At 40.5% G+C, this 27,334-nt stretch overlaps 2 protein-coding genes across 12 annotated transcripts in view; one reads left to right on the top strand and one right to left on the bottom strand.

Moving 5' to 3' along the window:
* The window catches only part of lhpp (phospholysine phosphohistidine inorganic pyrophosphate phosphatase), a 68,541-nt gene that overhangs the window by 30,131 nt on the left and 11,076 nt on the right, over positions 1-27,334 (bottom strand). For 5 of the 10 annotated variants that reach the window (XR_003050382.1, XR_003050386.1, XR_003050381.1 and 2 more), the window contains exons 7-10: positions 14,422-14,512; positions 10,128-10,267; positions 3,531-3,636; positions 1,894-2,042 (exon numbers count right to left, since the gene is read on the bottom strand). Coding sequence is in view for 1 of the 10 variants with exons in the window: in XM_008314591.3 (XP_008312813.1) it covers positions 20,536-20,632 (97 nt within the window). In the remaining 9 variants the exon portion in view is untranslated. Of the gene's footprint in view, positions 1-1,893; positions 2,043-3,530; positions 3,637-10,127; positions 10,268-14,421; positions 14,513-14,672; positions 14,762-18,962; positions 20,633-27,334 lie in introns of those variants that run through there. The other 5 variants (XR_003050387.1, XR_003050388.1, XR_003050384.1 and 2 more) reach the window with 5 other exon arrangements.
* On the top strand, positions 2,013-10,086 carry fam53b (family with sequence similarity 53 member B). Of its 2 annotated transcripts, XM_008314594.3 has the most exons (4): positions 2,013-2,153; positions 2,828-2,882; positions 4,669-5,438; positions 9,057-10,086. In XM_008314594.3, exons 1-4 carry the CDS (start codon positions 2,064-2,066, stop codon positions 9,405-9,407), a joined length of 1,266 nt encoding a protein of 421 aa, XP_008312816.1. In that variant the 5' UTR covers positions 2,013-2,063; the 3' UTR covers positions 9,408-10,086. The 2 variants fall into 2 exon arrangements, with proteins under 2 accessions (XP_008312816.1, XP_024913590.1); XM_025057822.1 differs by lacking the exon at positions 2,828-2,882 and having other exon boundaries at positions 2,016-2,153.

The raw sequence follows: 27,334 nt of genomic DNA, 5'->3' as shown, positions 1-27,334 counted from the left end.
CCTCAACCTGTGATGTGGCCTCTTTTGTTTCCCACGGTGCCTCATTTTTTGTGCATTTTCTGTGTGTCATCACCTTATTTTCATTTCGTTTCCGTTTTTTTTGTGTTTTGCCTACAGTTGCCACATTTTAACCTTGCATGTTATTTCTTTTTTGTCTACCCCACTTTGTTGCAACCACCTGGCATTAAGCATTTGAAGAACACTAGCATTTGTCTGACAGGTTTAATGCTCAAAACACTGTTGCTCAAATCCTCAGATCAAAGGCTAAGCCACTTTCAAAAAGTTACTGAAGCAAATACCATGCACGGACTTTGCCACCACCAAAACCTCTTTACCCTAATAACATTTCTGCTTCAGGATCAATATGTTTCATTATGAAACAGACACAACATGGAGCTCTTCACATTTGTCAATTTTCCCTATTGTACCTCCAAACTATTGAGCATCCATGTTCTACCTGTACAAGCACACAGACATAATTAGTCAGTAAGTAACATTATTATGAATAGTATGAATCACACTATAATTCTTGAAAACAAAATATGGCACATGTTGAGGAGGTCTGGCATTTTTCAGAAAGACAAAGTGACAATTAGCTTTTTTTATTGTAGCTAGTAACCTATTAGTAGCTAGTTGGGAGATGTAGAGTATCATTCACAGGAACAGAATAATCACGTGGAGTAAATCAATACTATGGTGTAGAGAAAATACTTTTGGTTACTAAATCCTGAAAGAGTGGCACCGCTTTCTTTTACGTATGAAAGAGTGGAGCTCAAGTTAAGTTGCACTGAAAAGTTGAACCTGACAATAGAGCACTTAGTGACACATAAAGTAAGTTTTAGTCATAAAGTAAGATTTAGTCATACTCATTTAACATATATTCCTCAAAATGTGAACTTTTACCCCATGAAAAAAGGAAATGTGACAGCCCAGACAGTCATATGGTTAGATTGGTATAACATCTAATAGGTGTGCTTTAATGGTAAAAATGTTGCTTAACACAGAATAATTTGCACCTTGATCTAAATGTATCCACTTTTTAATACGCGTGTTTGTGCTCGAGTCAAGGCTAAATCATCTAGAGCTGGTTCAAAATGCAGCTGCCAGGTTTCCAACTAAAACAAGACGCCGACCTCACATTCTCCCAGTTCCTGAATTGCTCTGCTGGTTTCCTGTGTAAAATTTAATAAACCACCAAATCCTTAAGGTCCTCGACTATGGCTGCACTAACATATCTGGTCATGATTTTTTTCATTTATCCACTATACAGCTCTAATCTTTAAATCTGAGCATTTGAACTATATGTTGTTCTACTGCAAAAAATAAATGATCTAAATGCATTATTGTATATATATACAATAATGCATTTAGATCATTACACTCTACTTAAACTAATCTGTTGACAGTTATAATTTCAAGTGATGGTTGTATAGATTTACATCTGTGGTTAATCAGCTGTTACTGTAATTGTGGCTCAGCTCTAATGTGAAGAGGGTTGTTTTGATAACCGCAAGGTCAGCTATTCCCAGCCAGCCCCAGAGGATTCACTTACACAACTTTGACTTTGCACTGTTCCTCTCTGTAAACTCGGGTGTGCAACACTTACAAACCTCATTCCCTCAGATGACTGGTATTCCTCCAGTTGGACAGGCAAGAGCAAAACAAGCTACAGAGTTCCTCTTTTTTGTGACACTGTAGAGACCATGTGGAAGTGAAAATGCATTCTGTCGTGGTGACAGAGCCAGTGCCCTACGTTTCATTAGTCAAGAATGTTTGTTTACTCACTTGATATTGAAAGTGACATGTCGCCCCTTGCCTAGAATCTTTATTAATCTACCCTGGGTTTGATTATCTACGTGTTGTGTAAAGGTGAGAAACTTGTAGATTTCTTACTCTGGCTTGTCTTTCTGTGTCTGCTCAGGATTGGGCAAAGGAGTGAAGCACATTCCTGCAGGAGCTGAGGGTTGCTGTCGTGAGCCTTTGAGAAACCAGCCTGCTTCCACCGCACTGATCAAGATGGCTTCCTGCTTTTCTTCTCCTCACTGGAATGACAGGGTACAAGGATGTGTGTTGCCATGGTAATCATTTTCAAGAAAACACTGGAAAAAAAGAGTGGCGAGGATGTAACATCCAGGAGGACAGAGTTCGCCCCGGTAAAAACTATTTTATGACTAGAAACTATTAAAGACTAATAACCACTAATAACTCCACGGAATTTGAGTGTTTAACATATTTCTAAATTTTTCAACTTTAATCATAATTTAATTAGACATACTTGTTGGAAAAGCCCTGAGTTGGCTAACTAAACCTCAGATATGCGTTGAAATGACAACATGTAAGTTAAAAACAGCCAGAAAGTCATGTATGTGTTGCAATTACTGACAATTACATTACCGTTGCTGTTGTCTGCTATCACAAGGGTGTTTGTCATCATGTCCCCCCCCAGTCCATTTATTTAAATTTAGACAACAAAAGCGTATTTCAGTTCTACTCTAGTGGAGTAGCTCTGACTCATTTTCTATTTAGATTCTTCATTCTGCAGAGTGAGAAAACTCCCTCCCTCCCATTAGGAGATAAGTTTGCCCACAGCCACGTGAAATGAAGTCATCCTTCATTGTGCTGGAGTGTCAATCAGATGAATTTATGCAGGAACTCCCTTATTACACATAAACTGCTTTTTGGACTCTATTGCTGAGCAGCAGAAGACCTATACGACATAACAAAGTCCTGGGAGAAGCTCAACAATTAACCCTTAAAATTAGGTTTTGAACTTTTTCATTTGTAAAGCTGAAAGTGAAACTATTTTTTAAACAAACTATTTTCACAGTTCCAGGCACAGACCATGAGCCAGGGGACTACACTTTTCTCTTGTGGACTCATGGGTAAGAGTCTTAACATCCTTTGCCACCCACATACATATGTAAACAGAATATAGAATGTTAAATCAAAGAATGTCATGTCTTGTTTTTTTTTAAAGAACAATTAGAACTGAAAATTATTATAAAAACATTAAATTCATTTCTCTCGGCCCTGCTGTCTGTCAGATCTCACCAAATAAGTCACAGGTTGATGAAACATTTGAGTGTCATAATACAGAGGTGTTTACAGACCATACTAGGGTGTGTTGTTATTGTAATTTCAGAAAATTGATTGGCGACAGACAGTCTCTGCTGAATCCAAATAATAGTCACACACTCCATTATATAAAGCAGGCCCGACAGGTGTTTCTGAAAACGTGTTAATCATTATGTTTCAGTGTTCTCTGCCAGGGATCTAATGGCACTCCTGCAGGCTCCTCTGCTGTTGACGTAATGTCTTTTGAGTTGAAAATTAGGTTATAGTACTAGAGCACCACATCCCACATTATGCCTCCATCAGTAGCAGCAGCCTTTACAGTGGATGTGTTGAATTTAAAACTCTGTATCTCTTCTCTGGGTACCAAAGAAAATTGTAATAATAGATGGCCAGTAAAACATAGACCATTTGAATACTAGCAATGGGTAGTGGCCTTGATGTTTGAGTAGACTGACCTGTTCATTAAGGTCATCCGTTCAATTTGGCCAGTTTCTGTTGCACTTCTCTTCTGGTATTTGTTGTTGGTACAGCGCTTCAGTAGTGGCAGGCCCTTAGATGACCCTGTACAAAACAACACAAAAACATGTTGATAAATGTAAATAAGAATGTTGATGATGGTTCAAATGTAAGCAACTGGAACGGCTTAGATAATATGACGGATGACTGAGAGCCAACGCAGACTTTATGGTCACGTATTGACGTTTTATCACTGAAAAAGAAGTGTAATAGAGTCAGTTAGAAAATGAGCTTCATGCCCTGTCACAATCAGTGATGCAGTCAAGCAGAAGCTGAGGGGCAGGATTTATTTTTAGATTCAATTACTCAATGGGCTGTGCAACGTCAGTGCAGAGTAAACAAGCTAAAACAAATATGTCAATCTAGACACAAGCATTGTCAAGGGTGTTGTGTTCATGTCACGGTTGCCAAATGGGACGTCTCATTTAAAAAAAGAGCAGAAATTAAAGATCATTTGCATGACATGTGTCTCACAGGTTTAGACCAAAAAAAAAATACTGCCATCACTTGCCTTAAAACAGCCAAAAGGCCAGTATTATGGGATTTGAGTTAGCTGTTCATTTAATTAAATTTAGCTGTTTATTTCATTACATTTTTTGACAAATTGACAACAGTTAATTATACTACTACCATTTCCTGATAACAGGCTTTAATTACTTGGTTTAGCTCTTCTTTGTTCAATACATTTTTACATGTTTCCTTAAGTCTCTTTGACAGATACTGAAGACTTGATGGTTGTCTGTCCTGGTTTTCTGTTAATGTGCTGCCACAGACATTTGGAGATTGTTGTACATCTGAGGTTGTTGATTTTGAAGTAAAAGTCAAACCAAATTCACTGAAAGATTTTGCTACTTTAAATAGTTTGCTTCAAAACCCTGAGCAGTTTTAAGTGCACTGAAGCATACTTGTTATGATGTTGTTCATTTTAAGTTTTTTCTCCTCTTACCAAATAATAAGAATATTTGGTAAGAGTAGAAAAGTATGTGTAATTTGGAGTGGTTAGTGGATCAGGGAATAACAAGTTTGTCCTGAAATGTTAATTCACTTTGCGTTTTCTCTTTTTTGTTGTTGTTGCAGAGACAAGTCGGTGGCATGAGGTGGGCCACAGCTGTGCCATACAGCAGAGGCCAGTTGGAACCAGTCTGGAGAGTCTGTGGGATGTCCTGCCTGAGGTGAACAAGACTACTTCACACTGGGACTGGGATGTTGGTTCCAAATCCAGCACAATCACCAACTTGTTACAGGACCTCAGCCTGGCCGAGGCTTCATCATCCCTCTCAACTGCACCTCCCAGCAAGCGCCAGTGCCGGTCCTTGTCTTGCTCTGACGAGCTTGGTAGTTGCCGCTCTACCTGGCGCCCTCAGGGATCTCGAGTGTGGACGACAGTGGAAAAGAGAAGGTGCCACAGTGGGGGCAGCGTCCAACGTGGCCTTGTCGGGAACATGCAGCTCGGGTTCCCAGCCATGCAGCGTAGCTCCAGCTTCAGCTTGCCGGCCCGCTCCAACACCCTGGAGCTGCCCTCTTTCACCCAGCGTCCTGCTTGTCCCTCAGCCTTCACGTGTATGACACCCTTCACTTCCTCATCCATCCCCCTGTCTTCTGAGCCCCCAGCGCAGCCACTCTACCTCTCTCACGAACAGATCTGCAACCCTGAGCCCCACAGGCCCTCTCCCCCAAGCTCTCCTGATTCCACTCCAGAGCTTGAACGTCGTGGTGGACAGGGGGGTCTTTCCCGCAGTCGCTCACAGCCGTGTGTCCTCAATGACAAGAAGATTGGAGTGAAGCGTAGAAGACCAGCCGACTCTCACAAACAGAGGCCTTCTTTGGATCTGGCAAAGATGACCCAGGTAGGTTTTTCAAAATGTCCCTTTCTGAAACTCAACATATATATATATATATATGTGTGTGTATATATATATATATGTATATATATGTATATATATATATATGTGTATATATATATATGTGTATATATATATATAAAAGATGGTCAAAGTGTACCAAACACATTCCACTGTCACCAGCAACCTGAATTATTCATAAAATAAAGCAGGGATTTTACCTGTTCAGCTCAAATCTAACTGGCCATGGCCCCGGCTCCAACAATAATGTGATTGATCACAAATTTAAAATGACAACCATCTGAACAAGTTTGTCTAAATAAATGGCATTGGGCCTGTTAGTTCCATCAATGTCACTAACATTAGCTGCCTTTTCTTTGTTGTTTGGGCAATTTTCTACATTCATGCTGGCTTAACAATGTTTTAACTGAGGCCATGCCATTGTCTGTTCTCCCTCATTGAACCTCAAAGTTTTTCACAGTGGCCTGGTATCGGTTGCATTCCATTATACGGGTGTTTGGTTTTACATGAAAAACAAGTGAAGTATGCATTTCAAGATAAAACTGCTTAGGACAGAACTTAAAATAAACAACATTCACAAAATTTCAAAAGCCGTGCTTCTGAGTGGATCCACGTCTGAGGTTCAACTCGACAGTGTTGTGTGATATCTGTACATCCTGTTCATCTCTTGCCCCACTAGCACACAGACACACACATGGTAAAGTTTCACACGAACACTGGCCAGATCATAAACACTGAGCTGGACTTGGCTCCTCTGAGAAAGTCACTCAAAGTTCAGCAGTAATTTTACAACAGGTCTGCTGTGAAACATTAAGAAAAGACACCCCCCACACACACATACTAACACAGGATCCAAACAGTGACAAGGTTGGCGTGAAGAAGTAAGCATTAGGTGAGGCAAAAACAATGTTTTTACTGAGAGACGTCAGGGAGCTGAGATTGTTAGCTTTGGGGTGTCCCTGCTGTTTGAGGATAGTATTCCTCTATTTTGAAAAGCCTGCTGTAATGTTCAGCTTACTGTAGGTCTTTGAATTTCTTCACCATGAGATATCAGTTTAAATTAATACAAGGTTGCTGCACGTGAAGTAAATCACAATTTGGCTTACTAACACCACTGAAACCAGAAGGAGAAAGTTCAGAAAGTGCAGAAAGTTCCTTGATCCTAAGGAAAACGGTCCAGCCCTTCCATGAGTACAAATAAATGTTTGAGCAAAGGTCACTTTTCACACTTTATTCTCCTATGTGTCACTGTAAATAATGTGAGAAAGATGTTGTCCTGTCAGGATAGAAGACTGACCAAGCCCAGTAGCTTTTTCATGCTTCAGCTGTGTTGCTCAGTAGCAGCATTCAAAGTCACCTTACTATTCAAAGAATGGTGGTAGTGCTGAGTGTTGCTGCAAAGCGTCTCGTCATCCACACGCATCAGTGGTGTAGTTTACCCAGGGAGACATAGCTGCCCTCTCAGGGGCTCACTGCGGCTCTCTGAACGTCAGGAAGCAGAGCAGCTGTGGCAGAGGTCATAGATGGCCACACTAAAGAGGCGTGTGTTCGGAGAAGAGCTATTGATTTTTGAAAATTCAGCTCAGTGGGTGTATCACTGCTGCAACCAGGCCTTATGAGCTATTGATCAGCTTGTATTGATGGACCGTCAAGGTCAGTTTAGATGAAAGTCTCCTTTCTGCTTTACTATCCAATTCAGTGGAGTGAGGGTGGTAAAAGTGGACAGCAGCAGCACTGGAACATAATTTTAGTATTGTCCTCAAGAAGTTGCTTTGTGATTCAGCATCATGTGGATCTTTGTTATTTCATTCATCTAACTTTATCTAATCCTTCATGAATCATGAATCAACATGTTTGCTGTTGCAAGCAGTTTAAACCAGTGTTTAAACTGTGAATACTAAAAAACAAAATTTCTATAAGGCTAACGTGGACATGTATAGATAATGATAAGGATTGGTAGAATTGTAGAATGGTAGAAGTTGGTGTCCTGACCTTTGACCTTTAAGTCCTTAAGGGTTAATCAGGGACACTGTGTCACATAATAATAGTTTCTACAATTGACAATAAAGTTGACTTTGACTTTTGACTACCTTAAAGTTTCCTTGGATGAAACATTAGTGTTCTCATTTATGTTAATGTTGAAGCCACTTGCTTTCCTATGTTTTACGCTGCACTCACTCTGTTATCATCCTGGTCCCATGATCTGGGCCAAAAGCTCTGACTGTTGAGAGCAAATTCAAACACACAAGGCAGTAATGTGACACTGGCCTGGTGCTGACAAATGTACCCGCTTGACCAGAGCCAAGAACAACATCAGGGCCTCCTCTGATGTCCTGCTGCCCTCGGCAAAGCCCTTTCTCACTGCTGTCTGCCTAAAAAATGCGGATCATAATCTTACAGTTTCACCTCCCGTCTGACTCTGCCAATATTTATGTAGTCATAACAGAGAGGATTGGCATTACAGGTCATTTATCACATTAAAATAAACACATCTGCTGTTCCCAAAATAGAAACTATTAAGAGGTCTGTAAAACTAAAATCTAAATTCTATCTTAGTAATATCTTCCTGTCAGTTAAACCATTTTGGTAAGGCCACTTAATATCAATATTAAGAAACTTCTTGTTTTTAATTATGATAATGTCAAATAAATGTTATAACATTTTTAAACGCTGTCCAGACCTTTCAGGATATTCTAAAAAATCCCATTCCATAAAACAATTTTGTATCTTCATGGTATGTTGTGCTTTAAGTTAACCTAATAAAGCCCTTTCTATATAAAAACTATATGCTGGTCCTACATTGATTAGTTTGCTGGACAAACTTGGCATAAGTCTGGAGACCAACAGCAGCATGTCTGTTCCTCTAAGCATCACATAAGCACACAAGTGAGCGATTTCACAGAGGCCCCATTCTCCTGTGTCCTTCTGTCCGAACAGTGCAGTGGTCAGGCATGAGGCAGCTGTCTTGTCTTCTCCACATTAGCCTGTATAGATTGGTTAAGCTTCTGTCATAAAGCATCCAACTCCAGCAGGCACAGCTGTCACACCGCTCGCCTGCAGAATTGCTGCTACATGTGGCTTTGCCTATGGAACTTTCTGGACTTCCCAGATGTACGTGTTCATTGTGCCGGCAGAGTCCAACAGGCTAAGGTCAGTGATGACTGCCCTTTGGGTATGCGCACACTTGGTTCCTGTTGGAACTCACGTCGCACAGATTTACTTTTCCGAACAGCAGTTGCTCCGTCGTTAATACAGGCTAAATTTATTCCCATCACATTTTGTTGCTTTTTTATTTCCTGGTGGATGTTGTCCAGTGTCCAGTATCCAGCGCTGACCTCTGTGACTCACCCACGTACTGTATGAATACAGTAGAAGGACTGTTTTCACAAATGCCTCCTTGAAGACATTTGTGTTTGTGTGCCTTTTAAAAACACAGGTCAGAGTTGAGGATGAAGGAAATATTTTGGATTTTCTTACCATGGAGACTTTGGAGTCATACCAAACCAAAGATTTAGCATTTACTTAAGTGTATCCCTGTTTCCTACAAAACATCAAATGGATGCTTCTGAGAAAAAAAAAACACATCTTTTTTTTCTTTCACAGAAACTTCGGAATTTCCACAGCCTGAGCTGCCCTGGAATCACAGGCGAAGACTGCTGCGAGTCCAGCCAGGCCATCCCGGCTGCCCTTAGCTGCACTGAGCAAGACACAGATGACTCACGTGTAAACGAGCATGACTTGGACCAAGTTCACCCTCAGACCAAAGAGGACCAGAGCACTAGCAATGTGCGGAGGGACCCAACCATTGAGGAGGCGTACTGGAACGCCGATGTACAGGCAGAGACGCGGAACGGGAAGGACGGCGGGCCTCTGTGGGCCGGACTGTGCAGCATGAGGAAGGACATGTATCAGCTGGGAGGAGAGCTGGACATTGAGCAGATTGAGAGGAACTGAGCACATGTGGAGGAAAGAACATTTAGGGAACTCAAAGTTTATCACCAGATGGTACAGTAAAAAGTACTGATAGTCTTAAGGGGCAAAACACGTAAATGCAGATATGCAGCGTTTGTCTTTTTTTTTTTCTCAAGGAGAGAGCTTTGTTGGAGACTTTTTGTCCTAAGATGCTACTCCCACACTGCAGTTTATCAACTGTGTCTCAGGAGAACAAGGAAGTCAGGAAAAAGAAGATAAAAAAAACTTGTGGTAAAGACATAAGAACTGACAAATATAAGAGTGATACATATGTCAGCTCAGAGACTTGGCTCTTCTACATTTCCCTGACTGTCTTCACTGTACTATGTTTGAAGAGATTTCACAACAGGTTTGTACAAATTCACCTCTGACGTTCTTTACTAGTGCATGATCAACGGAAACAGGGAAGACAATAAGAGCTACTGTTAGCTAAAATATTAAGAACCCTTCCACTCTGACAGCACCAGTTATAGTCTATTGAAGAGTTTAACACTTCACACTGTAACGTCCGGCTTCTCTGTGAGATCCATGCTCTTGTTTGTTTGAGAAAAGTTTTTTTCTGATGCTAATAGTGTTGATAATCTCTCTTTTTTGTAACTACAAAGTTATGTAAAACATGAGCATATTTCTATACAAATAAAACACAGTTTTAAATGTGTTATTCACACTTGTCTTATTTAAGTCTCTGAGGCTTTAGTTTACCTGCCAACTCAGCTCTAGGTCCTCACATTTGTTTGAAGCTGCAGATGAAATCCAACGAAGATGGAAGTGGGTGTGGTTCCGTGCAGATTTGTTCCAGGTTTTGATCTAGTTCTTCCAAGTCCCACGTCTCCACATTTTGTCTGAAAGTGGAAAAAGTTTAGATTTACAAGATAGAAACAAATGTCTGCTATTGTTTTGGTATAGCGCAGTGTTTAAAAAAAATACAATTAGGACTATTATTAAAATCAACTTGTTATGGAATATGAATTTGGAATGTGAATTCATTGTTGTCATTCTAAAAGCAGGATATTTTTCAAAGAAATATTATAGAGATTATAGAGAAGTAAATATTCTAAGAAAAAAAACAAGCCTTAAACTTAGACTAAATAGCAGTCACAAAATGTATCACATACTGCACTAGACCCTTGGTATAAACAACTGATTGAATACAACATCAATAAGGTGGTGCATTATTTGATGTTGTATTCAACATGAAATAAGCATCATTCAATAAATGATGAAAACATGAAAAGGGCTTTACTATTACAAAATCAAGATTGTCACTTTCAAAAAGAACTGAATGATACTGTAAAAATGAAAAAAAAAGTCATATCTAATGATATGCTTCTTATAATTAGATTATAACTGTTATTAACTAATAATTTTACTGTTTAAAAAAATTTACATTAAAATTTACAACAGTAACCTTAGGAAAACTCAATTTCCACAATCGTGAAAACACGTTTAACTAGACTTCACTGACGTATTCGCTCTGGGGGCTTGTAAAAGCAACTATTACTGAAGTATTGAAGTAATTAAAAGTTGCATGGTTTATCAGTTCCTAATTTTATACGTTTTTGGCAGACGGCTGACAGCTTTGGTACATAAACCACTTAAAAACCAAAATCTACAATTCTTACATAAACCAACTTAACGTCAGTGTGGCTAAGGTCAACTAATCTAGCTTTGCCCCATCTTAGTTATTTTCTTTTATATTAATAGCAGCAGCTCTGCATACTTATTCTTTATACTTATATCTATGACTACACCCAATTGGGTCTCTTTTCCACTAAACCAAAAATGTCTTGAATCTTTAATTTTACCCATTTTTATCCAGGGTAATCTTGTTCCTGAGAGACCTATGGCTAAGCCAAAAGCATACAGACTCATTGGAACAGAAAATAAAAAAACTACATATGCACACATGTCCACATTGAAATGGCTGTGAGAATTTGTTATTGTGATTATAGGGTTTATTTTTAGGTCATCCTTTCATACTCCACCTCTCACTACTAGCTGTCAATACCTCACTAACTCTCACCTGTGAGCCTCGTCATTCACCATGGCACCAGGACGTAGTTGTACAGGGTTACTCTAAATATTATGTAGACCATCATAACTCATGTATATTCTGTAAGAAGTGACGATTTAAGTTCCTCTCTGTTCTTTTTGTTAAACTGATGAGAAGGTGGTTATGTGACAAACTGATGTCAGATAATAAATGACTGTCCTGTATTAATGAGGCCCAGGGCCTGTTTAGGTAGAGCAGCTTGGGGAATGCATGATGTCAGTGTGTGTTCATACATTTAATATGAGGCAAGTGTTTATGAGTGTGTTATGACGCCGGGGCAAAATAGTTTCCACCTACAGGATTAAAACACTCGCACCAGAGACTGGGCAACATTCATTATCTAAATGTTCAAGCATTATTCAGGACTTAATGTCCAAATCTTGGTCTTTGTGATGGACTCTGATGTAAACACCTGACAAAGAGACACAGCCAGGGTCCAAACTGTCAGGTTTAATCACTTCCCCTATTTCCAGGTCCACCTGCTGCTTTTGACAGGTGGAATATGATATATAGAATGTGGAGATTAGACGGGGCAGCTGTGGTCACCAACAGTTTCTCCACGTTTTAGCCTGGGTTGACTCTGTGACTAGACGGTGGTTTTATTCGAGTTTAGAGGTTACTCTGCTGTATTGAACTAAGGCAGCTGATAAACACCTGCTGATCTACAAGGGTAAGTCAAAAGAGTTGTAACATTAAATAAAACCCTAACTTATGGTAACAACAAAGCTATGTCTCTACACATCTTACATGTAAGTCTTAACAAGTTATTCCCATCGGAAGATTTCACCCCCAGGCCCACGGACCAGCACCAGTCCGTGGGTCCATTGGTTCCGGGCCACACAGAAAGAATGCATAACTTAGATTATTTCTGTATTATTTATTATGTGATTCTGAATGATGTTTTTTTTTTTTTTAATATTACCGGATTATCTCCGCCACATCTGTCTATGACTCACACTTGACACATGCCAAGATGCTTGCCACGGTCACAAAAATTAAACGTCTTTGGAAAGTTTCTAGAGCCTAAAAGAAAGCCGCATTTAACTGAATTCCAGAGACAGAATTCCAGGAATCCTACTTCATATCATTTTATGTAGCTGCATTTAATTCACCTTAAAGAACGGTCCATGAAAAAATGTTCAGACATTTAACCGGTCAGTGGCACAAAAAAGGTTGGGGAATACTGTTTTAGAGCATGTCTTTCGCACCAGGTCATGCCTTTGCTCCTTTGCCCCACCAAGGACTGAAAACAAGTTCTTTCTAATGTTCCTTCAGTTTTTTGAAGAAAAACAGAGGGAGTGTTTTATTCAAATTTGTTTTTAAAAAAAGTCAATCAGTTTGTTCACTGGTTTGACAAATAGTTAATTTTTCTTGGTCGAAAAACCCCCACTAAATCACTAAAACAACACTGCTTAATATTGACATAGATTTAACAATAAAAAAAACTAGTCTTAACATGTTTCAGTTAATACAATGAGAGGCCTTTTAAAATTATAACACTAACCCTCACATCAAAATATTTAATACTTTAAAAACAGTTACTCACTCAGTTAAACTGTATCAGAGTGAATGTTTCCATTGATTTATTGTCATTTACTCCCTGGGTAATTTTTCTACCAAGAACTGAGGCCTTCATCCACCATCCACATACAGGTCAATGACACGGATTGTTCCCAGCTGTTCCGATCAGTTCAGCCTTTATCTTTAAGTAAACAGGAGAATTGTCAGAGATAAAATGTGTTACATGTGCTGCTGTTTATTTTCCCACTTATAAATTTTGACAACGACTAGTCTGTTGTTGTAGTGTTTGAACAGAAAGTGTAAAGATTATTTTATGCTTCTGTTCCGTTAAAGTATTTTCTTTAATGTCTTTTGGCCCTTTTTTCAAGGTTGACTATAACCTGCTACAAAGTCAATCAGTGTTAGGCTGTGTGACTGAAGGGACGTCTTCCCCTTGTTGGTGCACATGCACATCAACAGGTCATTGTTGGAGACCGCAACATTATAGACTGACCCAAATAAGAAACAGGAAAAGACAATCAGTGGCACAGTCATGGCAGAACTGATGAGCCTGTGTTTGTTTGCTGAAGCGGGGAGTGAGCAGGGAGGACGCCAGGCAGGGGTGGGAAGTCCGGTCTCTTTCTTTTTCCTTTTTTGTTTTTTGTTTTTGATGGCGGGTGGAGCGTTGGAGCTGAGCGGTGGTTTACCCCAGAGACCTTCCTCCCTCCCCTGCACTGGGAAACAAAACGCAGCTTTTTCTCTGAGGAGCACAGTGACGTGGGAGGCGGCTGTGAATGTGGGCCATGTGTCAGGGCTGCTGCTGCTGCTGGTTAAAAAAAAAAAGAAAAACGAAAAACAGAACATCAGAGTCTTGTTAGTGGCTCACGGCGCTGGTAAGACTATACACCGCCTCTGCCTGTTTGCTCAGACCTGCACTGATGTTTGTCATTCTTTCAAAGTGTAACGTCGACTCATAAAGCAGCTGCTGAGTACTTTGAAGGTTGCCTGAGATGATATTCAGGCTCAAATATCACACACTTCAAAACTGAGCGATCAGACTCACCCCTCCAGTCCAACGTGGTTTTTATGATGTGTTGGATTACAATGTGAACTGTACACTTCCACACTGGGGTCATATTTACACTGTGGTACATGCCCGTGGCCTCTTCTCCCACTCTCTCAATCAGAACCTTTCTTTTCACATAATGAGCAGAGAAGCAGGGCTGAACACTGAGCTTGTAAATGTGCTGTGTGGCAGATGGACACTCCGAGGGGCCCTGGCCTTTAATCAGCAGAGTCACAAAAGTGAAAGGAGGCTGTGTTCTGACGGCAGATAGGAGGACAAACAAGAGGGATGCACACTCCACTCATTCACAACCCCCCACCAGAAGTGACACAACGAGATGCGGGGTCATTATCCAACTGTCACTGTGGGTTACTCACTGCGTCATCACCTCAGAAGATGAGTCACGTCAGGCATCACTCGCCTTCTTACATGTGCCGACAGAAATGCAGATGTTTAGGATCCATCAACCTTTAATCAGGCAGAAATAAAGTTATTTGAATAGTCAATAGTATATTTAACTAATTACAGTCCAAAATCACATCTTCGAATAATCTTTGAGTTAAGGTTAAGATAGATCAAGTAAGACTCGTGCTGGCTAGTCAGTTTAATGTTAAATTTAATTAGTTACCTTGGTATGACAGGGTTTGGTCTTTTCTCAATTGTTAAAATCTATTTCCAGAACGTTCCTACGTTATCGCTTGTAGTTTAGTAAAAAATCTGGCAAAAGAAAAAGACCATGGTTGTTTACATGGACATACAAATATTTACAGACAGATAGATTGCCAAATGTTATACTGGTTATCTCTTGCTGTTCTGCGCAGAAGTTCAGATGTAGTCATTTGGCTCTGGTTTGACCTCTAGTTTAAGAGGCTTCTATGGAACTATTCAGAAGTGAGAAAGTCATTGATGACGCATCAAAGTTGAATCCCTTTCCAGGAACCTTAGCCAATCCAGTGGCCTACATCTAAACTTCTGCGCAGAACAATTTTTCTAAGTTCTAAGATGTAACATATCTTACATAAACCTGAAAGGAAAAACAACGGTCATATATGTCGAGATCTGATGGGTCCACGCCCCAGCTTGGAAAAAATCTTTTCTTTAGCAACTTTCTGCACTCATTGACATACAGTAAGAGGAAAAAAGTAAGCCCCAAGTTTTCTTAAACTTGTGTTTCATGATTGTGTATGAAGTTTTAGTCTGGGACTTTTACCAAACCTGCCTCCACATGTCAACACTTAAAAGATTATATTTAATATTCAACACTTATTATAATTATTATACTACCATAAGATGGTAGATATACTCAAGATGTCCTATCTTGGGGATTTACTATTATTTTGAATGGCATGTAAACATGTTTGTGATTTATATAGGTTTATTTCACAAGAATTCACGAAATCTCCCACCCTGAGATACAACAAAAACTCTTCACACCAACAAACAAACCACTCTGTAACATGAAACTGAATGTTGGCGCTGCCTCCACGTAGCAGCTCAAATGTGGTCGGGGGGAAAAAGCAATTCAGCTGTAACACTCAGCCATAGAAGCATTTGCACATGTGTAAAAAAAACCATTCACATTCTCAATCAGAACACCAGCACTTTTGCAGGTATGGGGTTTTGAATGTCACTGCCCCCACACACAGCTCTGCTCAGACTCCAGCAGGTCCAAACCACACACTGTGCGCAGGACGTGCTTTCTGTTTTCAAGTTCAGTCAGTGTTATGTCTGAAGTCTGCACCCACACAGAAAAGCATCAAGGTCAAACTTCTCGTGTAAACGACTGGTTCTTAGCCGTACTGCTCAGACCAGGAGGTTTAAACTTATCAGTAAGATGACTGCAGAATCTGAGGTGTGAGGACGACAAAACTAAACAAAAAGGAACTGGACACCTCTCACAGGACATAGCCCAGGCGCAGAGACGACAGCTTTATATCTGAGGTCAGCAGTAATCCTTCAGACGTTCTGCAGACGGAGACAGTTAGTTTACAGTCTATGCTGACATACGACTGCTCTCTGTCTGGATTGTACATACGCACATGCCGGTGTGTGACATCACAGTGTTGGGCTTTGTGTCTGAAAGGCCAAGCCTCTGAGGGTTTGGTGGACTGTCGAGCAGAGGTCATGTCCCTCCAGGCAGTGACGGCCACAACTGTGTCGGTGCAGCACAGGCTGCTCTGTGTCAGAACTGAGACACTTCTCAGACTGCGTTTTAGGACATGTGGTGGAGAATAGGGACAGGGTGGAGATGGGGGCAGTCAGAAGAGTGAGGACATTCAGGCCTCAACTTCCAAACCCATTCTGAAATTTTTAAGCCCTCCCACGCTACTAGACCTCGCCGCCGGCATGACTGCCCACGAGAGAAGGAAAGTGATGACTGTTGGTGGAAATCAGTGAGTGAGTGAGTGCATGGTCTCCACATGGGCCTGCACTCTGTGCACTGTAGGGAGGGGAGGCATAACTCACTGCTGTCAAAACAAGGCCGCGTTTCCACGGATAACGGCACATTTAGAACTGCAGGTGTGCAGCGTTGGCTGGTCAGCTGACCCACAGTTTCCTGTCAAACAGGAAGAGCCAAATGAGCGCAGACGAAAGTTCAAGCTAACACACAGCTGGCAGTTGTTAAGGTGGGTTAATGCAGGTGTGGTACAAGAGCAGCAGTGTGTGTGCCTTGTAAGCGGAGCCTAACTCAAACAGATGACATAAAAACACTCCTGAATGTTTGCTCGCAGACATAGACTGCAGCAGAGTGTGTGGAGAAGCCCATCTGTAGATTATACCAGAAAATCCTACAAATGCAAATAGGTGCAACTGTTTTATTTCTCATATGTAGTGTATATATTGTATTTATACGCAAGTATTTTTAAGAAAATAAGCTATAGAAAGATAATTATCGCTCTCTCCCTCAGATATAAGGAACAAATAACATCATATTCACAATATTATAATAATTATTTAAAGGCAGGGACATTCCCCTCCTTTTCTCAATTCTGCCCCTGTATCACAAAAAAATAAGGTCATTTGACATGGAAAAAGTTACTTCTGGATAAAATATAAAATAAAATACACAATTGGCAGTTATACAACTTAAAGGTTGTAGAGTAACCTAAAGAGAGGTGAGGTGCTCTTGTTCGCACCATTAGCTTAGCTTAATTAAATCCTTTTCGTGTCGTAGAAAATTGGACATTTAGTTGTTGGAGCATGAGATTGTTTCTAACCTCTGTCCTGTGGTGTCCTGTTTACAGTGGACAAACACTGGTCACATGTGTAAATGTACAGTATTATCTGGCCTTAAGCCAGTGTTTACCAAAGTGGGGGCTGCACCCCCTTAGGGTGGCAGGGTTATTGAAGGGAGGGGAAGTCAAATTAATTGAAATTTTAATGTTTTTGATTTGTCTCTGGGAGGTGTGTGTGTGTGTGTGTGTGGGGGGGGGGGGGGGGGGGGGGGTAAGGGGGCGCTGCAGAAAAAGTTTGGCACACAGTGCCTTAAGGTAGGTATCAATCAGGTTACAGCATTATTATATTTACATACAATTATAATGTACTGCATTTTAGCAACATTTGACTGTTAAAAAATAAAATTGTTGTAAAAAATGTAAAAAATTAATTGTTTGTTAAGTGCCACTGGAACAATTTAGTTTTCTTCATAACTTCTCAGTGGAATGTAAAACAACAGGACAGGCTGTGAACATTGGCACATCAAAGTAAACACTTTCTTTTGACTTTACTTCAAGGTTTTAAACTGTACAGTTGAAGTATATGCTCACACTGAAGGCTGTTTGAAAAGAAGGGACATTCTCCTGCTTCCCTAGACAGACAGGCCCCAGGGTTTTACAGCCCTCAAGTGTCAGTCAATACAAGATCAGAATGGAATCATCATCTTAATGACTTCAAGTTTAAGGAGTGTCTGTCTCTGTGTGTGTCTGTTTGTGTCACTGTGCACGAGGATCCTTTTGCAGTCACAACTTCATTCCTGAAGCTCTAAGAGCAAGGTCAAATGAAATTAAACCAAGTTTCCAAGGGAAAAAAGCTTGGACCACGTTTTTTTGCATCTATGACATGTTTTTGTCTTGATGAGCTGACCGTATTTTATCTGTTAGTTTATAAATGTCAGATTAAATGCAGATGTTTTTTTTTCCCCAGCAGGCTCACAGAGCTCGGTGTTCCAACATTTGAAAACAGAAAATGGATTCAACCTTAAATGCTGTGAAACAGGAGAAAGCTGTGAAACTGTGTTCGTCCATATACACACAACTGCCTCACAAAGTACCACACTGAGAAATAAGAGGCTTTTGGATCTGCAAAATATTTAACTTTTCGATTTGAAAAATGACATAAAAGAAAATGTTCTCTGTTAGCTGTCCTGCCGACCAGCTGACGTAAATAAGAGGAAAATCATTTAGGGCCTAACAGGGTTTACTTCAAAGAGAGTACACTTAATGCATGTCATTGGTACGTTGATGTCAGAAGGCATAATGTGATTTGGATGTGAAGGTGACACGTATTTACGTAAAAACCTCCAACTAGAAATTCGTCACAACAACGGCAGCTTCATTCACTGAAAATCTGAGGACACACTGCTGGTATGGGGATGTCAAACATGTCCAGACATGTCTCTATTATCTAAAGGCCAAACGTGCTTTGTAGCAGCAGCTGAGGCTGCAGTGAAAGAATCAATGTTTTCCGTGCAACACTGACACTATCAGTGTTTACAGCTCAGAGCCAGGAAAACTGCTGCTAATATGTAACTTGTGTGAAATGGGTGAGGAGAGCCCGGAGGGAGTGGATGACAAACGGCTACAGCGAAAGCATACACAGCTGATGACTAACGGGATTGATCACAAATAATTAGTAATGAAGGGATTTTACATTTCACACAGTAAAATTAAAAAAGTCAAAAATACAAGACATTCGTAGATGTGGTATTAGTCCACTGACTGTAGTGTTTTATTGAAGTTTCAAAAAGTTTAAAATTTAGCTTTTTATGTCTTCAAAGGACAATGAACTCAATCCTCCGACCGCAATAAATCAATGTTTAACAGCCTGTTGCAAGGTAAATGATTGACACAGGAACCATTTTTATAAACCAAATGTCATTAAATAAAAAGTGAAATCATGGTTTAATCTGTTGAAACTGAGAACTAGTTACTCAACATATTTTTTCCAAATCAGAATAACAAAGTTAGCTTTGGCACACTGAGCTGTTTCATAATACTTCATAGCATTTCATTACCTATAATTGCCCAATAACACTCAAGCTTGTGTCAGTTAATGGTGAGTTGAACCAGAAAGGCCTCGGTGAATCACTTGGCAATGGGCTTTTGTTCTTGATGAATCCATTTGGTACAATGAAACCTCGGGGGCAGTGACGGAGGATCGTTTGTTTTACGCCCCACTTCCAGAGGCCTCAATAATCCAGCTGGCACACACAAGCCCAATAACCATTTTAAAAACCTAATCATTTTATCTAACCTCAGTGCAGCCAACGAAGTGAACATGCTGCGTATAATGAGCGGGAATCATCAACGTTAACTGCGACATCCCGGCCCCGCTCACAGGCGGTGCACAGTCGTGTAAATAAAGATAAGCAGTTGTAGATATGTGCCGCTTCACCCCGGTGATGGAGAGCTCAGTTCATTTTGTTTGCAGAAGGAGAAATATGAGCCAGCACGCCGGCGTAATTCATCACACCCGGCTGAGTTCTGCATTCATCATCTCTGGGACCAGCTCACTTCCCATTTTCGACAATTTGTTTTCATAAAACAAAAGCTGCTCTGACACTGAGTCCAGTTTCAACCAGATCCAGGGCTAAGTTTTCCCCCAAGGCTGTGGGACCTTGAACCTTTTAAAAAACACACACACACAGTAACAATGACTGAGGCGATAGAGGGAATGCAGGAAGAGAAATGTTTGGAACAGCGCGTGGACTAGTAAAATAGCTTTATTCATCATCGTCAAAGCCAAAGAATTGCATTACTAACAACACAGTGCTATTCTTTAAGACCTTCACTATCAACAGGACTGTTTACCCACATTAATTGCACTATGTTGAAACAGACTACAGCTCCATTAAAAAACCTAGGTGAACAGCCGCCCTAATATGAATCTAACTGCGGTGCTAGCAGCGTGTGAACACACAACTGTACTTTCCCACATAACCGTCATTCAGCAGCTGGTTACAGCCACATCCACGGCAGCATGTGGTGTCTTATTTATGTCGTGTACTGACAAATGCACAAAGCGGCTCTACAGGTTCCACACTATCTCTATCTGGGTCATACAGCTGCAAAATGTGTTCCAGTGTGTTCAGCGTAGACCACCAGGGTGGCGCTGGCAGACATATTTCAAAGACAGACAGGTGTTGATCAAATGCTACAACGCGGCAGAACTTTTACTTCAAACTAGAAATTTGGAGCTATTTGATAATACTACCAGTCACATGCCTGTACTACAGTTTATTGGACAGTTTCCATCGCACACTCCCTTTTTTCTCAGTGTCCCCTCTGAGCGAGGATCATGTCCACAGCCTGGGCCAGATTGTCAACAGTGCCATCGGCCGTCACCGTTGGGTGTCTCTCATCGCTGGGCCTGAGGGAGGAAATGCAAAAAAAAAAAGGCTGTGTACTTTAAGACTCGCACAGCAGGAAGAAGCTGGAACAAACAAGCGTTGGTAAACACGAAGATGCTATCAGAATCTGACGTTAACAATACTGGCTGTATAGAGTGGAAAAGAGCAGGACATGAGGGTCGAAGACAGACTAAGGACAAGCATACCCAGTGATGGTTAACATTGTCTTCATCAGAGCTCACTCCCCGTCAACAGCAATAAACTCAAACAGTCTCTGCTGTTAATTACTTGACGTGTTATTATGGCTGCACATTAAGGTGTCTGTGCAGCTGTTTGCCAAAAGGCCCTCCAGCATAGTGAAGTGGTTTCACTATCCAGTGTAAGTAAAAAGGCATAAGTGTTAATTGAAAAATCACACAGTGTTCTCAGGGTTCTTTTGTATTTGTTTTAATCGACTAAATTAAAAGACAATCTACAGTATTTGGAAACCAACGAAACGGACGTCTACTACCAAATTACAGTTGGATGGAGATGTCAGTAAAAGTCTGCTAGTCCTGTGAGCTGGTTTTTCAAATATTTGTGACCGGCCTGACAGTTTACTTGAGTCAACAACAGAACTTCATTAACTCTTTAAACTCTGCCCAAATTCTAAAATTGGCCACTCATGAGCTGACGCCAATGGCATGTGCCTTCTCTCTTACCTGATGCTTTATTGGAGGAAACAGACTTGAACCAAGTAGGTGCCTTTTTGAGAAAGGCTTCAAGGTACTTGAATATAATATATATATAAAAGAAGGATTTGTGGAGGGAATCACCTTAAGCTAAATATTAACTGACTCCCGTAGGCTAAGTTAAACATGTACTTATTTTCAAAACCAACAGAGCAGTGAATGTACTTTTTTTGTTATTAAGTTATGAGTGGTTCCTTTTGTCTCACTGTCTCTCACCAAATAGCGTTGCAGATTTCTTATACACTCTTTATATTCAGTACATTAAAGTATATTCAGAACAGTGCCCCAGACCTACCCTTTATACATTTATTTAGATTTATTTTTGGGTCCAATGAATGTTTCCTAATCCTTCAAACAGCTGTTGTCAACCTGTTTTCAAAAAGAAAATTTAGACCATTAGAGGATGAGACCATTATTTAAAGTAGCCATTGAAGGTCTCCGTGTCAACAGGTCACCCAATATTAAGTTCAGATATTTATACCATTTGACATTTATAGCCCATAAAGAACCAGGAGGGAAGAAAATTAGTTTTTTACTGCTCCTGGAGACGCATGTTTAAAGCTGACAGAGGAGAATCCACATGCTGTGCTTCTTTTTCTGGCCTTTTTAATGCACTTTTATAAGGCTCACTTGTTTATGTTTTGATTAGCTGAGATGATTTACCTAGGATTACAGTAAAAACCCTGTCCGGATCAACCAGGAGGGTTAGAGCTTTCTTGGCCTGTCCTCAGGGCTGATGCCTTTGTTCTTTGTTCATGCTCTGTGCCCAGTGATTGGTGAAGATATGGCGGTTTAATCAGCTGTTGAACGAAATGTGATCTATTTGGCGTGGCACCAGACGCAGGCCGACAAGTAGGACCCCTTTTCCTCCCCCATTACATGAAAAGACAGAGACGCCCCCTCCATTCATCTGTGGGACTGCACAGGACTTCTTTTCCTGCTCATTTATGAAGTGGTGCCTATAGATCCGCCCTCTGCGGGCTGCCTTGACCGGGCTCTGTGTGCTGCCTCTGTTCCCCGAGTCATGGCCTGGAGCTCCAGATGGAGAGGCTTTGTCTGGCTCGGGGTGTGCGGCACACACCGCCATTAATCCTGCCCTCTGAGAGCTTACAGAGGACCATGGCAAATATTTGTGAGCTGCCCAAGTGTAGCAGCAGAAAGAAGAGGCCTGTGGGGAAGGGGGGAGGGAGGGAGGAAGGTGTGGAATACTAAAGCTGCACTGAATGCGGGCAAGCAGTGCCATATGTTTACGCATGTCTGTCAGCCGCCAGTGCTTGGGTTACGTGAGCTGCTGCGCTAATGGTCGAGGTGTTATGTCTCCTGTGCTGGATTACTCCTGCAGCCAGTTCAGCCCCAGGACTGATTGAGTTCACACACGCACACACACACACCGAGACACGAAACACACAGGCGAGTTAGTCACATGGTTCTCATGTTTCAAACAGTGAAGCCAACAGCAATCGAACACACCGTCTCTTCCAACCTGATGCTCCTGTAAATCTGCCCCCTGGCCTCAACCTCTTAGATATGCATGAACGCATGGTCGTGTCTGTGTGTGTGTGTCTATATTCATTTTGCTGCTTCCCTCCCATTGCCATGAATAATATACGAGTAACCAGGTCAATGTGACCATGCAAAATTCAGCACAACTCAGCTCTGGTTACTGATGAGGTAATACGCAGCACTGCATGTCCTTCAGGTCAGTGCAATATGAAGGCACGTGAAGAGACAGCTTTGGTTCCCTGAGCTTTATGGTCACTATGGCGATGAGATCAGCGATGAGGTAGAACATGAGCAAATGCCAAGACTTTACTTCAGTTAATAGACTCACAGAGAAGTCGGTTCTTACTTCACCAAGACACCCAGCCCTACAGCCACATTTGTTTATCCAAAAAGTTCCTGTCATTTCTGCTTTATTATACTGCAAATTTAATAGAAACTACAGAGGGGGATTCAGATTTCCCACAGTGAGGATTACACCCTGGGAATCTGGGAACTGCCAAAGTTTTTTCCATGTCATAAAAGCTGAATATTTATTATGTCAGTGAGTTTAAAATTAGCTTAAAAAAGAGGGATATAAACCCTTCATCAACAGCTACAATGTGTTTTTTTTCTAAATAGAACTCCCTAACAGAATAAGTGTAAATATAGAAATATACAGAATATATAAGGTCACAAACCATGACCCTAAGCACTTCACAGATCTTCTTCAGTCTGGCCACTACCTATTACTTCTTCTTTAGTAGTGAATACCTACATCACACTCCCAAGCAGTTTTATGAGGGGTTCACATTCTGTTTTTTTCACTGCAATTACAAACCATTTGGTTTAAAGATACTAACTGTTTGCTTTTATAGATAATTGATGTCAGTTGTGGCTCTGCATCTGGGCATCTGGACTGCAGTCGGATGTAGAAAATTAAGAAGAAAAATAACCTCAACAAATAAGTCTGATTCTGTCACAAGAAGGAAAATTTCTTTTGCACCTTTTGATAAGGACAGTCCGGATATTTTTCTCTCTCTTTTTTTTTTTTTACATGCTGATTTCATAGAATTTTATGCAACAGTTCTTTTAAAAACATGCTGATGAGATTTAACCACAGAAGATATTTCAATTCCCTTTAGTCAACCTTAAAACAGCTTGATGGCACAGAATTAATAAATCTTCCCCTTTGCATGTAGAAGAGGAAGGAAGAAGAGAAGTATTGTAGACGTCAGGGAAATTCACTTGTGACAGCAGCTACCAAACAAGCAGACAGAAAAAGAAAGAAAGATAGAAAGAAAAGGGGAACTGTAGGAATATTTCCAAAGACCAGGAAACAATAATAGAATAGAAAGAATAATATATATATAAAATAAAGTTATTAATATACATATATCCAGTGAATCCAGAATGTACTTTTGCAAAAGATAAATTGTAAAACGTGGAAAAACCCAATTTCCAGAAAGACAGAGGTCAGAGGACAGTTATATTTTGCTGAGTTATTTTAGAAAGAAATTGCATCTGTCATATCACTGAATTGTCTCTGAGGTGGAGAGGTTGTCAGTTATGGAGAGCAGTTTGCTCACTAACATCCTGTTACTGAGCACTGACTACACATGTCCAGACATGTCCAAATGTCCAAAGACAGAAACTCATTTGTTTGTTGAGCCTGTTGGTGTCCTTACTACTCTTTGTTTTACTGCTTTTCCAACAAACTACTGTAAAATAAAAGGAAAATATATATATGGTCTCAGAGGGTTTGTTTATGCAACGGCATACTCTTGGTGAAAATGTTTTTATCTATGGTAGTTCAGAGTTTAGTGTGTCAAGGCAGAAAGGCAGATGCTATGTTATGCATTACCTGCCAAAGGGTCAAAGGTCATGTACATTTAGCAGTTTGCGCCCATGTCAGGTGCTGTTTATCTGATAATTCCACTCCATCGCTTGGATCGTTCACATATAAAATCAGATATGAAACACAAGCATCCATCCAGGTTAATCGTGATTAATCACGATAAATCCACAGTTACCCGTTGATTAATCATTTAAAACAATTGTAAACGTTTAACAGCCCAAGCACTACAAGTACAACTAACTTTGTTTTTGTCTGTTTACTAAAGGGTTAAATGAACTCACATGTTGAGATACTAATATTCCTCGTTTAGGAAGTTGTACCAACTTTTCTGGAGAGGGGTTTGCGGTCGACATTTAAATTATTAATAAAAATAAACAACTGTCGTATTCCGGATGACATGCCCCGGGATAAAAGACTCAAGGAAGCTGCTCATGAGCACACGTGAATCAACACATACCCCTCAGTTCTCAGGCAGCTGTATTATAGAGGCTTAGACTGTCACACAGAGACGCTCAAAATATTTGAATCTATAAAACAAGCCGACAAATTTTTATAGCAACTTGGCTGCTCAACATGAAAGTGGATACATGTGACTCATACGGCGAGTGCACTTGTGTGAGAAAGTCAGCTTAGCACACAGGAAAAAGAGATGAGGTACCACACAGAAGTGAGCCAGGAAAAGCAAACAAAGTGAGTGTCTGTTTTGTTTTGCTCCAGACACAACCACACCAAACACAAGTCACCAACATTTTCATTACTGCAAATATGTAAGAGATTTCCAGCGGATAATTACTGCAGTGATTAATAAATTTCAGCTGCCGACAAGTTGTGCAACCATAAGTCATGCTGTTTGTAGCTTCCCATTAAAAAAAGATCAGCAGACACGTCCCGTGGTAATGGAAAAGACCTTGCTTGGTTTTAAAAAGATTCACATTACTTGGTAAAAACCAGTCATATTAAAATTATTGGCAGAAAGCGAGACTGTGAAAAGGCACTTTTGACACACACACACACCATGTGAGTACAACTCAAACGATTGTGCCTTAACACCAGTGTGGACTTTAGAAAATATAAAAAGGAGGCAGTTTACTTAAGTGTAGGACGAGAGACTGCACAATCCAGCAGAGCAGGCTCTCTCTCTACACGACATAGACCTCGTTGACCATCTTTAAAAGAATGCAAAGAAGGCTTGTTGTTTAACTATTAGAAAGCAAGCTAACTTGCTGGGAGTTTAAGAGTAAACAAGCCTAATTAAACCACTTTCCTGCAGACTAAAAATCCTTCTGTGCCTGTACATTTTTGTTTTGTTACTTTCACACATTCTTTAGTGCTAACAAGAAAGCTAAACAGTCAGTTGTGGTGTTGGAGACTAAAGCATTTAAAAGCAAATAAAAATCTTATTACTGTAATATATTTTATATTATCCATGATCCAGGCAGATCAATCCTCTGTACAAAAAGGAAAGGCTAGAGGTGACACATTCTTAATGACCAAGTTTAAATGAAATACATCTTTAAATGAGCCTTTCGACATAAATTTGACTACAACAGTGCATTTTGGAATAAGTAGCTACACCTGGCCTTTGAGTGTATAAAGACGTTTACAAGAGGTGCGAGAGCTGTGAGGGGAGACAAATCAGTTTGCCAATGAGAGAGACGGAAAAACACTCAGCCCATTTTATTGTGCAGGAGTGGGTTTTTCATACTACACTGGGAAACGCACCCTCAGCCAAAACACTGCCTTTTTCAGACCATGGTGGACTATATTACCAGGTCTCGGGGGGAACAGAACCCAAATACAACTGCAGACTTTATGTTCTGCCACGCCTGGTGGGTGATATTAGACTCCAACCCCAGACAACAAGGGTGGAGAGCAAGGGGTGACATATACACTCGTATGCACAAATCTTTATATATATACTGTATATATGTATACACACACACACACATATATATATATATATGTGTGTGTGTGTAAACAAACACACACCTACCTGCAATGAAACATATGATGTTATGTGACTCAGGGGGGGAGAAAGTGATTGTGGCTGGACTAGCTCTAAAGGTCATGAGGGAGATTGATGGCGTGTAAGGATCCATAAAAAGACAGGAAGAGAAATAACAGACAGTTCAGTTGAGATGTTCCATTCTGGTTTTATCATCATCACAATTCTGCTCCTTGGCTTCAGTTCTGCTCTCCCTTTCTCATTTACCTGATATTTGACAGAATCACAACAAGACACGCATACATAGTTACATAGCTGACACAAACAGCAGCTGCAGCGTCTTAAATTTAAAGAAAAAAAAAGAAAGAAAAGGGAACTGTGTCCCTTAACTGTAGAAACCAAGTGTTGCATGTGTGTTATGGTAACGGAAAACAAAATGACAGATGCTAAGCTGAGGCCTTCACATCCTCCCCTGTGTTGTGGCCACGTATCACTTGTTATCAATTTACGATGTGAAAGCAGTGACATGATGAGTCACGAACAGCCCAAAGGTCCAGAAACACAGTCCTCACTCTGCACGATTCCTCAGGGTTCAAATGGGTCATAAAGGGGAACTCCTGCCTGTAGCATGAATAATAATAATAATAATAATAATAATAACTGTCTCCTTGCCATCGTGTAGTTTTCTTACAGCCTCCTGTGAGCACGA

Source organism: Cynoglossus semilaevis, chromosome 8 (genome assembly GCF_000523025.1).
Source record: "Cynoglossus semilaevis isolate Cse_v1.0 chromosome 8, Cse_v1.0, whole genome shotgun sequence".
NCBI classification, from domain to species: domain Eukaryota; kingdom Metazoa; phylum Chordata; class Actinopteri; order Pleuronectiformes; family Cynoglossidae; genus Cynoglossus; species Cynoglossus semilaevis.
The sequence above is the reverse complement of the archived record's forward strand: the minus strand, read 5'-3'. Positions and strand labels throughout refer to the sequence as shown.